Source organism: Loxodonta africana, chromosome 8 (assembly GCF_030014295.1).
Source record: "Loxodonta africana isolate mLoxAfr1 chromosome 8, mLoxAfr1.hap2, whole genome shotgun sequence".
NCBI lineage: Eukaryota > Metazoa > Chordata > Mammalia > Proboscidea > Elephantidae > Loxodonta > Loxodonta africana.
Genome location: NC_087349.1, coordinates 12208629 through 12226900, shown reverse-complemented (window position 1 = coordinate 12226900; position 18272 = coordinate 12208629). Strand labels below are relative to the sequence as shown.

Below are 18272 nucleotides of genomic sequence, written 5' to 3'. Positions count from 1 at the left end.
TATACACACACAACATGTCTCGCTGATTCTGTTTCTCTGGCGAGCCCTAAGGTACTTTCCCACTTGAACTCACAACAATCATGTGAGGTAGACAGGGTGGACGTGATAAGACCAATTTCACACATAAGGACACAGAGACTAAGGGAGGGCAAATTACAAAGCCACAGTATTTAAGCATATTTTCTATGAGGGATAACCTGTGGGTATGGAGAAGACCAGGGTCAACGAATTACGGAAAATTATAATTTCCCAACAATGGAAGTCTGTTGTGGAGAGATCCAGTGTAACCAGTTAGCAGATAAGGGAGCAGAATAATTGGTGGAAAGAAAACAAAATAGAAATCAAAAGGCATAGGGTTTTATATTCCAATCTCACAATCCATTTGCCCAACATGCCTCAACTTTTCTATCCATAACCTCGAGGGAAAATGTGCTATTTATTACCTTTCTTCCAGGTATATTACAGTGTCATTAGATATTTACAACTGCTGCATACGGCCGAGGATATGATATTCAAGAGGTTTATGTCAACCACAGTAAATATGAACTTCTAAAAATGCACAGATACAAGGAAACAATCTTGAGTACTATACAGAAAATCTTAGTAATAAAGAAAAAGAGAAAAATACTTTTCCAATGATATATGTGCTAGGAGATGATGAAAAATTAAATGAGATTAGATAAATCAGCACTAATAATTTTGCATTATATATTTAAGCCATTTTTCGAAGTTACAGAAGCAAACTAAGAGAGATGGACATGCAATAAATGCTTCAAAGTCATAAAAATATAAAAACCTTCTCATTTGGGTCAAGTTTCTTCACCTAATCACATGTAACAGTTCTTAAAATAATCAATTCTTCCGTGCTATTAATGCTGTGAAAGCCTTCCTGGTATTCATCAACTTTCAGGACTTCTAAGGCCCCTGACATATGCCCATGGATATCTTATTACCCTTAAGAATTCCTAGTGGAGTACAGAAATGAAATTCAAGAGCCTAGTCCCTTTTTTTGGAATGAAAAATAAGTACTTACAGATAGGAAGACAAGTGCAACCAAAGGTCTTTAAGGGAAACCCTATTTCAAGTAAGAACCAAGCACGGGTTTCTAGTTTACCATTTGAACATGGCAGCTCACGGACCTTGGCGTCTCGGAAAGTCACCAAATATGCAGTCAAGAACCTAGTCATATCAAAATAATCAGAAAAAAAAAAAAAAAGCCTGTAATAATGGGCCGCCTTTAGGTCATCCTTTGCTTACTTCTGATTTAATGGGCCTGAACGTAATTGGCCCGACGATTCTTCACAGGGCATCATGCAGTTTCGTTTCAATATTGGGACAGATTTTACGATGCAGCAGCAGAAGAAGCCTGACTAAAACTCACTCTCCACCTCCTTAATTCATTCATTTAATAAACATCATTGAATGCCTCCTATTTGATGGGATCTCTGTCAGAGAATCCACAGTCTAGAGGGGAGACAGGCAAATAAAGTGTTACATTTGTGTGTTAAGCTGTAGAATGGAGGAAAATATTGAGTACAATGATACGTGGATCAGAAAGCTCTTACAGAGGATGCAATGAATAAGCAATGTCTCGAAAGAACGTAAGTGGATACTGGGTCATTAAGAAAAAAGGCTATAATTTACTGAGTGCTTACTGTGCGATAGGCCTTATACATAAGGGAGGGGTCGCTTCTTCTCAGGGAGAACAATATGAGCAACGGCAGGGAGGCCGAGAAACATGGTGAGTTCTAGAACTTAGATGGAGTTCTGCATGACTGGAGGGTAGAGTACGGTTAGGAGAAGGGAAAAGGTGATAAAGGAGGCAACAAGCAGTACAGGAAGAGTCCATCGTTTAGGGCTTTCTACTCCATGGTGGAAACCCTGGTGGCGTAGTGGTTAAGAGCTACAGCTGCTAATGAAAAGCTCAGCACTTCAAATCCACCAGGCACTCCTAGAAAATTCTATGAGGCAGTTCTACCCTGTCTTATAGGGTCACTGTGAGTCAGAATGAACTCAACGGCAACGGGTTTAGTTTGCTTTTTTGGTACTCCCTGTTAAAATCGAGTATTGGAAAGCTGAAGACAACTGTTGGAATACTGCAAAGAATTAATCCATTAGGCAATGGGAGTAGATTTTTACTGAAGAACCATGAGCTGGTGGTTAGCAAGGTATACAGTGAACTCGAGGAACTGGATACCAGTTAGAAGACAGTTTCAAAAGTCCAACTAAGACATGAAGAGGGTCTGAACTAAGGCAAGGGGGATGGACAAGAGATAGAGATAATGAAGAGATTAAAAAGTAGAGCTGATAGGATTTAGTGGCCAGGTAGAAATGGGAGGTGATGAAGAGGGAAGGTTAGAGCAGCAGCCATGCCCTCTGCTTGGCTGACCGAATGGACAATGGTGTCATTAGCTAAATTAGGGACTGACTGCATGAAGAGGAATAACAAGAGCCTCTTAAGTCCTCATTCATCCTTCTGTTATGAAACTGGTCCCATTTCCTTTGGACTGCAGTGTGTGAGTCATTCTATCACCCCTTCCCCCACTAGTCCACAGAGGTCCTGAAGGGAAGAACTTCTGTGTTGCACTCCATTGCCTCTGTTACCTCCATTAAGCATAGTTGTGTAGTGTGTTTATATACCATAATCAGCCCACTGTAGATACCTGGGAAACATTTTTGAATGACTGACTGAATAAATGGATAAATCCAAGGGTTAGATGTAACAAAATTATACATATCATCTTTCGAGTGAAATCATTTTCTGTTAGAATACAAATCACTCCCTTCAGCTGGGTAACAGCGCATACCATGTACCTATTAGCTTCATTCCAGACTCACAAATCCACTGTCTAATCTGAAAGTGACCTGAGACTATCTACTACAAACCCCCATTCTAAAGATGAAAATCAGATTCAGAGAAGTTGCAGGACTAGACCAAAGTCACAAAAACTTTCTGGTGATGGGACAGAAAAGAGGCAAAAATATGTTAAGCTTCAAAATATCTGCCAACTAAAATGTCTCTGGCATATGTGAAGGTAATAGAAGATATCAAATTTAGCAAGGGTGAATTAAGTTTTTTAAAGTGGTTGGCATTTCGCACTAAAAAACACAAGGCCAGCATCTTGGCAATATTTTGTGAAATAATTATTCCCTCCGGTGTTAAGACACAGTGACCAGACCTCAGCTTTTAATCCTGCGTTATTATAAGTAAGACAGATTCTTACCGTGGTCTTCTGAAGACACTGGTGACCTAAAATGAAATAATAAACACGATCAATCTTTTTTTTTTTTTTGGTAAATTATACTGATATAAGTTTAACATTGATCAAGAATAATTTCTATAGAATTATACCCCAAAGAGTCAGCCACACAGAAACTTGATCTAGTAGACAGTATAATCAAAGCACTAGTTGCATGGTATATGCCAGTTAATAACCTCAAAATTTTACCTGGATTGGTTGGGTGGTAAAACCAAAAAACCAACCCAGTTGGTGTCAAGTCGACTCTGACTCATGACAACCCCATGTGTGTCAGAGTAGAGTTGTGTTTCATAGGGTTTGCAATGGCTGGGATCTTTTAGAAGTAGATTGCCAGGTCTTTCTTCCAAGGCACCTTTGGGTGGATTCAAACAGCCAACCTTTTGGCTGCTGGTGGAGCTCTTAACCATTAGTGTCACCCAGGGGCTCCCGATTAGGTGGAAGGGGTTACTAAAATGCCTACTGCATGATGTCACAGTTGCAACAAAGTCAGGTGAGCCTTCTAAGCAGTAAGTCCGGATTGATCACACAAAAGAGAGAACTCATAGAAGTCTGGTATTGGATGAAACCCTGTGATGACACCTGGTACTGAAGTCCAGGCCTCCAGAGAAAGTGTCAGGGAAGAAAACAAGCACAGGATTGCGCATCTATCAGCAAAAAGAAACCTACTTGGATAGTTCTTAAAAAGCGAGACAGAATTAAAAGAAATGTCTTGAAGCCTTATCATCACTGAGTTTTCATTTCCACTCCTTACAGAAATTAGTTTTGAGTGAGTATGACGTAGACCCTCTGTGTGCTGGCCTTGTGTCTCTAAACCTGTGAGAATCAGGGTGAGGTTCCAGGGCAACCAGAGGGCCCCGCAGATCAGTTACAAATCGATGACTTTTGCATACCATTTGTGGGTTCGGTTCAAATTATGGTAGTCAGATAGCAACGGGGCATTGTATCAAACCTTTGAGAAATAAAAACCTTCCTTCTTCCTCAGCTCACTACTAATTGAGTTACTTTCTGCAACACAGATTCAACTTTACCAATGAACCAAACTCAAGTCTCCAAAGACTACAGCTCTACCCACAAAAACGTTCTCTTCTGGGGAGAAAGAGAGACACTTAAATACTGCTTGGCTGCTAACCAAAAAGCTGGCAGGTCGAACTCACCAGCCACTCCTTGGGAACCTTATGGAGCAGTTCTACTCCATTCTATAGGGTCATTATGAGTCAAAACTGACTTGATGGCAACAAGTTATTTTTAATCATTATGGAGGCAGACTGCTGCATCTTTCTCCCTCCGAGTGGCTGATGGGAAGTAGAATTGGAAGGTGAATCCAAAGAGAAGCATTGATTTGAAATAGTTGTTAGTTGTGGCCAAGTCAGCAACAACTCAGGGACAGCCCATGTACAATGTTGCCCAGCCCTGCACCATCTCCATGCCTGAGTCCACTGCTGCAGTCATTGCGCATTTTTAATGCTTTCCAACCTAAGGGGCTCATTTTGCAGCACTGTATCAGACAATACTCTGTTGTGATTCACAGGGCTTTTTTTTTCACTGGCTATCTTTCGGAAGTAGATGGCCAGTTCTTCCTTCCTAGTCTGTCTTAGTCTAGAAGCTCCGCTGAAACCTCTTCATCACGGGTAACCCCGCTGGTATTTGGAATACTGGTGGCATAGCTTCCAGCCTCATTGCACCACACAAGCCACCACAGTAGGACAAACTGACAGACGGGTGGTAAGGATCTGAAATAAGATGAGTTAATTTCTTAAGCCACTTAAGGCATAAAAAAGTCAGCAAGAAGTAAACATCTTTACTTCTGATGTTTTCTGAGGGGAAGTAAGCAAAATCATGTCTTGGATTGTTTGCAATTACTTTCTCACAGAGCTATGGGGACAAAGAAAAACCCAGGCCAACAACCAACTCCCTGTCTCAGGTGGAGGGGCTTGTGAAGCAGGGTCCCTGCTGCCTTTTTGTTAAAGCAAAGAACTAATATTACATCTGAAAAATTCCAGATGGCTCCTTAAAGTCCCAGGGGGAGGCGTTCTGCAGTATGTCCAGGAGCAGGGAAGAGTGATGAATTTCAGTGTGTTTTCTAAGGATTAGTCATGTTGGCTTTGTGCTGAAAGTCTCCCACACCCCCAGACTGGTGGAATTTGAAGACATATGGAGTATTTCAGTCCTCACTCAGTATTTCACCTTCCACAGCAATGAGCCCCTAAATTACACCACAGAGGCACACACATCATCTGTTATTGCAGGAAATGGGCAGAAGAAGTTTTCCAGAACCTAGCTCGGAAAAGGAGAAATATCATGAAATCAGCAATATATGCGGTTACTTTAAACCCAGAGGTTGAATCCCAGAAACACTATTCCTCAACCTGATGGCTGAGGAATGCAGGGGGGTCTCTGCTGATCCTCCCACCGCACCTGGGAGACACGTGTCCTTGCCCCAGACTTCTTTCCCTCCATATATACTTTGTCTCAGAGATAGCGTCTGCCCCCATGATGTGCGCTCTTACTGGCATCCACATGACTCCAGGGTTTACATTTCTCTCCTCACGTGTGAAAAGGTTTGAGGGCATTCTCCACTGTGTCTTCACTGCCCTGGGGAAAGGAGGTTAAGAGGCACCGAATAACAATCCAAACTGTATTAGTGGTTCGTTTAGGCATCAGTTCTGTGGGTGTGTTTTTGCATTTTTCCCTCTTTGAATGGTTTTCCTATGAGTTTTGATTTGAATATTTCTGGTAAAAGGCCCTTTCCAATGTCAACCCTGCTTGATAGAATACCCATATTTTTCTCTGGTGATGGCAGTGGTTAAGAGTTTGGCTGCTAACCAAAAAGTCGGCAGTTCAAATCCACCAAGCCGCTCCTTGGAAACCCTACAGGGCAGTTCTACCCCGTCCTATACGGCCGCTATGAGTCAGAATTGACTTGACTGCAATAGATTTTTTTCACTTAAGGCCACGCTTCTCCAACTAGGGTACAAATGTGAAATGGGGAATTATGGTAAACTCCGGGAAAATGAGGCAATATTATTTTAGGTGGGGGATTATGCAATTTAACGGGTAGAAACTAAAAATATTATTTTAATATTGAAACTGCATATTAGAAATTCAAAGCAAAAGTCACTTGAATCCTTAAAATAAAGCAATACTTTTTTTTTTTAATTCTGTGTTGGAGGCAGTCAGCTTTAGGCAATGTCTGCAGGCCCCCGGGGGATGAGTTTCTGTTCCTCTGGAATGTGGGTATTTCCATGGAAAAGTCTGGAAATATGTAATTATTCCCCTAAATACAGCTGTGACATCTGGAAATGTGTCATTTTATCAGTTTAATTTATGCAGCTATCAGAAACCAAGGGAACGCAACATAAGGCACACACTGGCTGTGGTTGTTGGGTGCTGTCGAGTGGATTCCAACTCATAGCGACACCATGTGACAGAGTAGAACTGCCCTATAGGTTTTTCTTGGCTGTAATCTTTACGGAAGCAGATGACCAGGTCTTTCTCCAGCAAAGCCGCTGTGTGGGTTCAAACTGCCAACCCTCCAGTTAGCAGCCAAGCGCTTAACTGTTGCACCACCCAAAGCAGGCTCCTCACACATTGTCTAGTGGCTACTATGGTGGACTTGCTGCATCTAGACCCTGTCATCACCAAGACTCAAGGAATCTCTAAGAAACTCAAAGACAGTGACTGAGATTGCCTCCCATCATCCAGCTTCCTTCAAAGCCTCTAATCCTTCAACTAGATCAATTACAAGGTTTAGGGACACAGAGAAATGTGCCCAGTTTTCAACCAACAAAGTAACAATTGTTATTGTTGTTGTTAGGTGCCACTGAGTTGGTTCCGACTCATAGCAACCCTATGTACAACAAAACGAAACACTGCCCCGTGTGTGCCACCCTCACAGTTGCTGCCATGTTTGAGTCCACGGTTGCACCCTGTGTGTCTCATCTATCTCAGTGAGGGTCTTCCCCTTTTTCACTGACAATAATACATTTAAGCAAAGAGGGTTATATTCTTGAAGGCAAAAGTCTTTAAGAAGTACTGCACCTACTGTGATTGTCATAGATTGAATTGTGTCCCCCCAAAAATATGTGTCAACTTGGTTAGCCCATGATTCCCAGTATTGTGTGGTTGTCCTCCATTTTGTGATTACAATTTTATGTTGAGAGGATTAGGGTAGGACTGTAACACTACCCCTACTCGGGTCACCTCCCTGATCAAAGGTAGAGTTTCCCTGTAGTGTGGCCTGCACCACCTTTATCTCTCAAGAAATAAAAGGAAAGGGAAGCAAGCAGAGAGTTGGGGACCTCATACCACCAAGAAAGCAGCACCAGGAGCAGAGCACGTCCTTGGACACAGAGCGTCTGTGCCTGAGAAGCTCCTCGACCAGGGGAAGATTCAGGACAAGGACCTTCCTCCAGAGCCGACAGAGAGTGAAAGCCTTCCCCTGGAGCCAACACCCTGAATTTGGACTTGTAACCTACTAGACTGTGAGAAAATTAATTTGTTTGTAAAGCCATCCACTCGTGGTATCTCTGTTACTGCAGCACTAGATGACCAAGGCAGTGATGTTTTGTTGTTTTTAATCAATAAACTTGCAACCAGAACGATGGCATCATGATGATTTCAGCTTTTATAATCTGATAGGATGCTTCACAGTGGGTTTGGAATGCTGTACATAAATTTTCCCGGTAACTTCCATGAAATGTTCTAAGCCTACAAACTCAGCCTGAGAGAATCTCTTTTTTACTGGAATAATATTGTCCTAATTTTTTTTTTTTTTTTTTTAAGGATAGCATCTTTGCTTTTAAACGAGATGTTGCTTTTCTTTTTATCTCATGGCTTTACTACAGTAACACCCATGGCTTTCCTACCTGGCCCTTTCTCAGAATGCCCATGTCATATTCTTCCTTGGAGATAAGATAGGAGGTCAGTAGGTAATCATTTCAGGTAGAGTCTTTCCTAAAGATGGAGGTGCGTCAGATAATTACTGGAGATCCATCGACACGGGTCTATTAATCGTTTTTGGAGAAAATCTTACAAAAATTAATGTCCATCTTCCCTCCTGAGATCCCCAGCACATATACCCTGTACTGAGTACTTTTAACCCACCACCTTGGCCCAAGAATGGGGCCTCCACGTAGAGGTGAGCTGGGAGCAAACACGAAGGTCGGGGGTAAGAGCAGGGTCTGAACAGGGACAGAAGCAGGATTCATATTCCAAAAGTGACCTGACCTCGGCCGTGGAGCGCTCCTCTAACATGACAGAGCACGGACGGTGGGGCGGAGCTGTGACGTACACCTACTAACCCACAAGGACTGGCTGGAGGCCAAGGTCACCTTCATTTCTGGTTTAGCATCACGGAAATATGGTAGAAAACAAAGAGGAAAAAGCTGGTGCGAGCTGGAAGCTGTGCTACCTCCACAGAACCTTGGCTGTGAAGTCCCCTTCAAGGAACAAAGCAGTACTGGCACCGAAAGCAACTCTCGCTGTGCATGTTTTACTAAGCTCCCATTTTCTGCCTGCCTCTCCTCTTTACTGCCCAGCTTTACAGATGAGGACCACAACAAAAGCACCCCTTCCTGCAGCAAGGGGTGGTCATCCATCCTACTCAGGAGGAGGAGGAAGAAACACCTCTGGTTTCTAGCTGCCCAACCCTGAGTGTTCTTTCTCTCTCCCTTTTGTCACTCTTCTTTTATTCCTCTTTCTTTCTCCTAACCACAGCCCTTGGAGTTCCCGGGTGGTGCGAATGGTTACTGTGCTTGGCTGCTAACTGAAAGGTTAAAGGCTCAAGTTCACCCAGTGGTGGGTGCTTCATAAGAAAGGCCTGGTGATCTACGCCAGAGAAAGCAGCCACTGAAAACTCTACTGAGCACAGTTCTGCTCTGACACACGGGGGCGCCATGAGTTGGAGTCGTAACCACAGCCCTTAGGGTTCCATGGGTTCATCCCATGTGCCTTCCTCAGCGTCTGGGTGGGATCCATCTCCTCTTTAACAACCTCCCTTCCCTGTGCTAACACTCTTGTTTCTACTGATGACCACGCAGGGCCATTCATTCCATCCTGGTCAAAATCCCCCAGGTTTGGCTCTGCTCTCTGCCTGAACCGTCGAGAACCATTATGCTGGTTCTCTGCTACGCTCATGACAATGGCCCAAGTGAAAACCGATTTCCCAGCTGAGGACTCCTTACAGGCATGCTTCCATTACTGCGGAAACACCATCTCTATTTTTCTTTTGCTTTACCTTGAAATGGTGATGCTACGCTAATTCACTTCATTGCCTGAACCTGTTGATGGCCAAGAACTCTTCATTTAAATCAAGTAAGCCAAGGGGTGGTTTAAAGGGACCCAAAAGCACGGCTGTCGATTATTATCTCTGGGTAATAGTTATGAGCGCCTCAAGGGTGTGTTTGTCCCTGGGGGGCTGATACGCTAGGCCTATGATGTCATTTTGAGGGTGAGACAGTGGGATTTGGGATCTAGCTGGAATCTTCACCACCACTCCGCTATTCTAGTCTTCGAAGCAGCTCTAATTAAGTAAAATAGAGCCAGAAACCCCTTAGCACTGAGCGTCTCCACCGGCTCTACAATCCTCTCTTTGTTTCCTTTTCCCCTCTAATTATGACAGTTTCTATTAAGACAATGAACAAAGCACATACAGTCAAAGAGGGTGCAGGCGAGAACGAGAGCGAGAGAGATGAAAGTTCCAGCAGCCACACAGAGTGGCATTGAGACGAGAGAAAGACAAGTTCATCCTCTGTTCAAGTGGCCAGGGATCCCTTCGGGGAATGCCAGCCAGTCTCAAAGGTAACATTCACCACCAGCAAGGGGCCAGTGGGGTGGTGGGGCGGAAAGAGGAAAAGGATGGAAGGACAGAGAGACGGGCACTTGTGTGGAGGTGAGGAAAGAAGTCCCAGAACTCAGAAGAATAATTAAAAAAAAAAGGAAGAATAGAGGCTGTTTAATAAGCTTGTCACCTGCTGTAAAATTCCACTAATTCTCTTCATTCACAATCCTCCGGTTTTTACACTCTCCAACCCAAATATATATGCTAATGACACCCTCTTGAGCTGTGCTTGGAATATCTTGGGTTTTTAAAAAATAAGCCCCTGTTTTTAGTTATATCTGGCTTTTAGGAAACACCACTGTTTTGCCGTTGGTTTGTACAGTTTGATTTCTCCTGCACGGCTTCCTATATCAGTGTGCAGAGCCCGGAGGCCCCTCAGTGCCCTTGGAGTTTGAAATGTGACTGCCACCTACTGTTCATCCCTCAGAACTGCAGTGAGGCAAGGGAGAAAGAAAGCGTCTCTGTGATATGTGTGGGTAGAGAGATGAGGACCAATGGGCAAAAGTGGGCAGTGCACACAGGGGAGAACTAGATAAAAGAAAGATGGACTGAAGAACAAGTACTTAACAAGTTTATGCAATATGACAATTTGACCACTGCACCTTTTACTATCTAAAGCGTGAACAATCTTGGGGCACGTTTTAGCATGTTGAAGAAGAAACGAAAACAAAACCCAAAACTGTGTATTAGATACAGTACAGTCATGCAGGTATAAAGGACTTAGGGTGCACGTTAGAAATCAGTCTGTGTAATATAGGTGTCAGTCCCATTTCTAAAAGGGAAATAAAGGAATGGAAAAGACATGTTATTTTAAAATCCAACCAAGGTAGAGCCAGTAGGCAGTATCCTCTAGAAAAAGATGGGTCACTGGCTTCATTCTAGTGACTCTTGGAGTCCTGGCCAACAGCTCCTTCTGGGCCACAACCCATCTGGAGTTCTGTGAACATGGGTGCTTTTCTTTTTAACTAGAAGTTGAAACACGAAGCTGTGGATGGTGAAGGTAGATGATGTAAGAGCCATCCCACGTTAGTGTACACACATGAAGCTTATGAGAAAGACTGTGTAACAGGCATCACGACTGAGGATATGCAACCTCTACCCAGTGGTGCTGTGGTCCTTGAGTTAGGGCTCCTATACAGTAACTGGATGACTTCCAAATAGGAACTTCTGAGCCCAGCTTTAGAAAATGGTGGGAGAGAAATGGATGGAGTTGGAAGCTGCTTTGGTACTTCTGAAGATCACAGTTTCCCTCTTGGACATCTCCTCCCACCTCTCCTCAGGGAAGGGTGTTCATGTTCAAGACACCAGGGTGGGGAACCATATCTGAAATGTGTCTGCCTCCTCCAACTCTTTTGTGTTTAAGGATAAGACATTTTACAAGCAATAGAGCATAAGCAGTCAAAAGAAAATGTCAAAAGTAATAGAAATAACTCAAGGCGAGAAGTGCCCATCATTTTATAGAACCAACAGAACAATAAGGAGCCCTGGTGGCACAACAGTTAAGTACCTCGCTGCTAATTAAAAGGTTGGCAGTTCAAACCCACCCAGTGGCTCCATGAGAGAAATACCTAGTGATCTGCTTCTGTAAAGATTACAGCCTAGGAAACCCTACGGGGCAGTTCTACTCTATTGCATGGGGTTGCTATGAATCAAAATTGACTCAAGACCACCCAACAACATCAGCAACAACAGAAATACAGAACATCCATGCCTACATGTTTAAGCTTGTATGTCGTCCGTCCTAGCCTACATTGCCACTCCATTTACCAAGCTGATGCAATTTCAGGACAAGCTGCCGCCACCAGCCCTTAAAGACCCTGTGTGTGTTTGGCTGCCCAGTGCCCTGCCCCTAGCACTAGGTGCCCCTAGAGGCCACAAGCAGGCTGTGCACACAAGCCCCCACCTCCTGTACTGCCCCTGCCGCCAGAAATGCACCCGTTTTTACAGACTTAACAACAGAACACACACTCTGACGTCTGAGCGTAGCCTGAGATAGAGCCGTCGTTTCCCCAGGTTCAGAATGATGTTCCAGTGGTCCTGTCACAAAAGACTCTGTCACCTCCCTAACTGGCTCTCCTCAGTATCCTGGGGGAGAAATCTTCCTTGTTTTGTTTTTAAAGGAGACTCCACTAAGAGACCATCTACTGAGAGACCATCTACTACCTCCAGCCTGCTGGGTAACTCCAGCCTTTCTGCCCCTGTCCTTCCCGATTCCGTGACCTCACTGTGTCTCCTTGGCGTGGGGCCCCTAGGAAGTCCAGGGACTCCATCCATAAACTGTTGATGGCTTATGGTTTCCCCTGTGCTACACTATCTTCCTCTCCATTCAAAGATTACCCAAGACGTTTTCAAGGATTAAATTTCCCGGACATCGCCTAAATAATCCAGAGATGGAAGACAGGCTAGCATCTCCCTGCACAGGCTTCTAGGCTAGATATTCCCTCCCTGCTCTACCCTAGCACTTGACTTGTCAATGGCCCTAGAACTTTCTAAACCCACCATAGTTATCTTTACTTTTTCACTTGTGAAATATCAATATAACTCTGCGTCAGGGATTCCTTATCCCTTTACTACATTGGTATGAGAATTCAAGGATCAAATATATCCTGATAAAATCTGAAATATAAAAATGAATTCCACAGCTTAACAAAAATGTTTAATATTTTATACTTTACTTTATCACAATCCCTGTGTGATTAGCACTGGATTTACTACAGCAATACAAATAGAAATATTTGAGTTTGATAAAGCCCCGTTTTCTAATATCCAACATTTATCCACTCATCCAACAAGCCCTACAGAATGCCTGCTATACTAGGTATGGTGCTGTGGACACAAAGGAAGCATTACACAGTCTGCCTATTCAAGGAGCTCAGGCGCTTTGAAGAAGGATCCAATCAACTGCCTTTCACACCTACGCTCTTCTGGAAGTGTGAGCAGGTGGGGCCACCATCTTTAACTGAAAAAAGAGAGCCACTGAGGAGTAATGATATTTCTTCATGCTGAATCACCAGCAAAAATTTAGAGCTTGTGGCAATGGAAGACCAGAATTTCTTGGCATCATTTTATGTAAAATGGATCATTAATATTTAAGCACACTTAACCTAGCAAAAAAAAAAATTTTTTTTTCATTGTTGCTCAGAATATGATCTGGGGCACAGGGAATTCTATTCTGGCTCTCCAAATAACTGAATTTGGAAATGGAACGTGACTCCACTTCCCTCAAGGGGTTTAGGGCCTTGTCATGGATTGACTTACGTCCTCCCAAAAATGTGTGTATCAACTTGGTTAGGCCATGATTCCCAGTATTGTGTGGTTGTCCTCCATTTTGTGACTGTAATTTTATGTTGAAAGGATTAGGGTAGGATTTTAACATCAGCCTTACTCAGGTCACATCCCTGATCCAAGGTAAAGGGAGTTTCCCTGGGGTGTGACCTACACCGCCTTTTATCTCTCACGAGATAAAAGGAAAGGGAAGCTAGCAGAGAGTTGGAGACCTCATACCACCAAAAGAGCAGCACCAGGAGCAGAGCGCGTCCTTTGGACATGGGGTCCCTGTGCCTGAGAAGCTCCTGGACCAGGGGAAGCCTTCCTCCAGAGCCAACAGAGACAGAAAGCCTTCCTGTGGAGCCGACGCCCTGAATTTGGATTTGAAACCTACTAGGCTATGAGAAAATAAATTTCTCTTTGTTAAAGCCATCCCCTTGTGGTATCTCTGTTACGGCAGCACTAGATAACTAAGACAGGCCTCTGTGTTCATGACTGGGGAAAGATTATAAACAGAACAGAGCAAAATCTCTTACTAAATAGTTTACACACATCAAGGGGCAGAGTATCATTATGTGCTTGGCTAAATCGGGCAACAACAGCTTGAGGTAAGGCAGGGAGAAAAGGAAGAAGAAAAGAAGATCAATGTCAGCCATATTGCAGGTCCTCGAGCTTGAGTGATTAGCCAGGCAGAGCAAGATTGAGACCAGTCACAGGTAAGTAAGGATGGGACCCAACTATCTGAGTGAAACAGATACCAGGGACTATCACTGTCTTGGTAGCACTAATTACATCTCTAAGAAGTAGCCCCGCAAAACCTGCATCCACTAAGAAGATTAATATTCTCTCTCTCTCTCTCATCTGATTGTGATGCTCAGAGGCTATGTCCACATCCAGAATTGTGAGCACCTGAAGCTTTGGCAATAAGCACAATTATCCTTTCTCTTAGGGTCAGGTCATCACCCAGTGTTCCAAGAAGAAATCGGGAAAAGAAAATAGATGTGGACAAGACAGGAATAAAGGGACCGCTCCTACACTCAGCCCAGAACTCCTGAGTTTTGGGGAGGAGTAAAGGACCCAGGATTGTCTTCTTGATCTGATGGTTCAGAATTGTAGACTACACAAAAAAGATCAATTTACAGTTTAAAGTACAGTGAAACTGTGATAGCCCAAACTCAATGGGACTGCCTTGGTTTTCTGGGTCTCAAAAGTTTTCTGCTTTTGAAAAATGGTTACCACTTTTCTGTTGCTCTCTATTAAGAATCCTACCTCACACACACACAGTGAGTTTTCCTTCTCTGACAGGTTTTTGCCTTACACAGGTTCTGGCTGTCAAAGTTCTAAGGTATTATTAGGTGTTTTTAGGTGTCCCTCAACACTTTGTCAGCTGTACAAATTTCCTTAAACACCTATTGGACAGGGTGATGCTAAGCTATCATTAAGTGCTTTCAATTATTTGAGGTTGTTATAGATTGAATTGTGTCCCCCCAAAATGTGTGTTGGAATCCTAACCCCTATGCTTGTGGATGTAATTCCATTTGATTAGGGTTTTCCTTGTTACGTTAATGAGGCCATATCAGATGTAGGGTGGGTCCTAAACGTAATCACTTCTGAGTTATAAAAAGAGCAGAAGAGACACAGAGACAGGCACAAATGAGGGAAGACAAATGCCACACAAGGACCATCAAGGAACTGAGGAACGCCCAGCTCTACAGAAGTTGAGACATGATCTTCTCCCAAAGCCGACAGAGAGGGGAATTTCCCTAGAGCTGGTTGCCCTGAATTCAGACTCCCAGCCTCCTAAACTGTGAGAAAGGAGCCCTGGTAGTGCAGTGGTTAAGTGCTAACAAAAAGGTCAGCAGTTCAAACCCACCAGCTACTCCACTGTAGAAAGATGTGACAGTGTGCTTCCAGAAAGATTAAAAGCTTGGAAACCCTATAGAGCAGGTCTCCTCTGTCCTGTAGGGTCACTATGAGCTGGAATCGACTAGATGGAAACAGATTAAAGAGAGAAAATAAATTCCCCTTTTTTTAAACCACCCACTTGTGGTATTTCTGTTACAATAGCACTAAGAAACTAAGATGGAGATGCATTTCTGGATATATAGTGAGGGAAGCCTCTTGGTCTATGTACAGGCTCCTCACAAGCACAACTAAGTGTTCTGGAATTGCTATTCTTCTCTATGTTATCCATAATTGGTTATAATCCGTGTAGTCCAATGCCTTTGCATAGTCAATAAAACCCAGGTAAACATCTTTCTGGTAGTCTCTGCTTTCAGCCAAGATCCATCTGTGATATCCCTTATGCACACCCTCTTCTGAATCCAACATGGCAGTTCTTCGTTGATGTATTGCTGTAACCACTTTTGAACCATCTTCAGCAAAACTCTACTTGCACGTGACATTAATGATATTGTTCAGTAATTTCCACATTCTGTTGGATCACCTTTCTTTGGAATGGGCACAGATATGGATATCTTTCAGTCTGCTGGCCAAGTAGCTGTCTTCCAAATGTCTTGGCTTAAACGAGTGAGCACCTCCAGTGTTGGATCGATTTGTTCAAACATCTCAATTGGTATTCAGTTAATTCCTGCAGCCTTGTTTTTCGCCAAAGCCTTCAGTGCAGCTTGGACTTCTTCCTTCAATACCATGGATTCCTGATCATATACTACCTCCTGAAATGGCTGAACGTGGACCAATTCTTTTTGGTACAGTGACCGTGTATTCCTTCCATCTGCTTTTGATGCTTCCTGGGTTGTTTAATATTTTCCCTGTAGAATTCTTCAACATTGCAATTCAAGGCTTGAATTATTTGTCCATCTCTTTCAGCTTGAGAAATGCCAAGCATGCTCTTCCCTTTTGGTTTTCTAACTCCAGGTGTTTGCACATTTCATTATATTTCACTTCATCTTCTCGAGCTGCCCTTTGAAATCTTGTTTAGCTCTTTTACTTCATCATTTCTTCCATTCATTTTAGCCACTGTACATTCAAGAGCAACTTTCAGAGTCTCTTCTGACATCTATTTTGGTCTTTTCTTTCATTCCTGTTTTTCAATGTCCTTTTTTTTATTTCATGTATGAGATCAGGTCCCTAATGTTGTCTCAGAACTCATCTGATTTTCAGTCATTAGCAATCGAAGCGTCAAATCTATTCTTGAGATGACCTCTAAATTCAGGCGGGATATACTCAAGATCGTATTTTGGTTCTTATGGACTTATTTTAATTTCCTTCAGCTTCAACTTCAACTTGTGTATGAGCAATTGATGGTCTGTTCCACAGTCGGCCCCTGGCCTTGTTCTAATTGATGATATTGAGTTTCTCCATCATCTCTTTTCACTGATATAGTTGATGTGATTCCTGTGTATTTCATCTGGCAAGGTCCACACGTACAGTCACCATTCATGTTGTTGAAAAAAGATATTTGAAATGAAGAAGCCATTGGTCAATCACCTCATATGCATTCTAAAGCTGGACAATGAATAAGGAAGACAGAAGAAGAATTGATGCCTTTGAATTATGATGTTGGTGAAGGATATTAAATATGCCACGGACTGCCAGAAGAACGAACAAATCTGTCTTAGAATAAGTAGAGCCAGAATGCTCCTTAGAAGTGAGAATGGTGAGATTTCATCTCACAGACTTTGGACATGTTATCAGGAGGGACCAGTCCCTGGAGAAGGACATCATGCTTAGTAAAGTAGAGGGTCAGGGAAAAAGAGGAAGACCCTCAACAAGATGGGCTGATGCAGTGACTGCCACAATGGGCTTGAGCACAGCAATGATTGTGAGGATGGCGTAGCATGGAGTAGTGTTTCATTCTATTGTACACTGGGTCGCTACGAGCCTGAACAGACTTGACAGCACCTAACAACAACAACATAATTCCTAAAGAAGTACAAGCTATATCTGAATGAAATTTTAATATCAATAGAACTAGCTCCACCAAAGATAGCAAACTAACACAGCCTCTTTCTTCACTCCCTCTCACCCTCCCTGAGGTTGGAGGGAGATTGATGGTGCAAGAAGCTAAGGTGAATTAAAACCATGAGTAAATGCTGAGGACACCAGAAGGGACTGGACTAGTTGGAGACCACAGGGGCAAGGCAGCCCTGAGCAGAGCTGGTATGAAGCCCTGGAGGAAGGATGGGGTCGGGGAGGCCTACGGTTTGTTCCTTCCTGTTTCTATGTCTTCTTGTTCAATTACGCTTCTCCAAATTTTGTGTCACTTATTTAACTTTAGAGAATCAATTTTTTCATTTTATTTTTGCTGAATCATCTATTTTATTTGTTTTATTCCCCTTGTCATTCATTTTCTGTCCTTATCTTTATTTATTTTTTCCTTCCTTTTTGTTTCTTTTCTTTATTCTGGGATTCTTTTTCCAGTTTATCAAATTGAATGCTTTGCTGATTTGTATGCAATCATGTGTCCCTTGATAAATGAACGTAGAGCTATGAATTGTCCTCTGCATACCACCTTATCAGTGTTCTGCAAATCCCAGCAAAGAGTGTTTTTAGTACCAAGAATTTAAAACTTCTCTTTTGATTTCTTTTTCTACGGTGGGTTATTTAGTGCTGTTAGAGGGGTGTTAGCAGTACCCTTTCCCTATCTCCAAGTTGACTGGGGTTTTACACCTGATAGCAACAGGTGCCAATTGTACTTAAAATGCTACACTAATTTTTCAGACCCTTTTCACTAGTGAACTATCAAACACTCCTGCTGGGAAGGTAAATTTGGCATCATTGACTAAAACTGAAACTGTATATACACCCTCTAATACAGAAGGAGAATGTACCAGGAGATTGATTGCATTTTTAAAAAATAATAGCATATTAGAAATCAGTAGCAAAATGGAGAAGTAAATTATGGCATATTTATGATGGAATATTTTATTCTAAATAAAATGATT

At 42.8% G+C, this 18272-nt stretch overlaps 1 protein-coding gene across 2 annotated transcripts in view; it reads right to left on the bottom strand.

Annotated features, from left to right (window-relative positions):
- Positions 1–18272, bottom strand: part of DGKI (diacylglycerol kinase iota) — a 491392-nt gene that overhangs the window by 69318 nt on the left and 403802 nt on the right. For both annotated transcript variants that reach the window (XM_064289678.1, XM_064289679.1), the window contains one exon: positions 3225–3250. In XM_064289678.1, coding sequence (XP_064145748.1) covers positions 3225–3250 — 26 coding nt within the window. The remainder of the gene's footprint in view (positions 1–3224; positions 3251–18272) is intronic.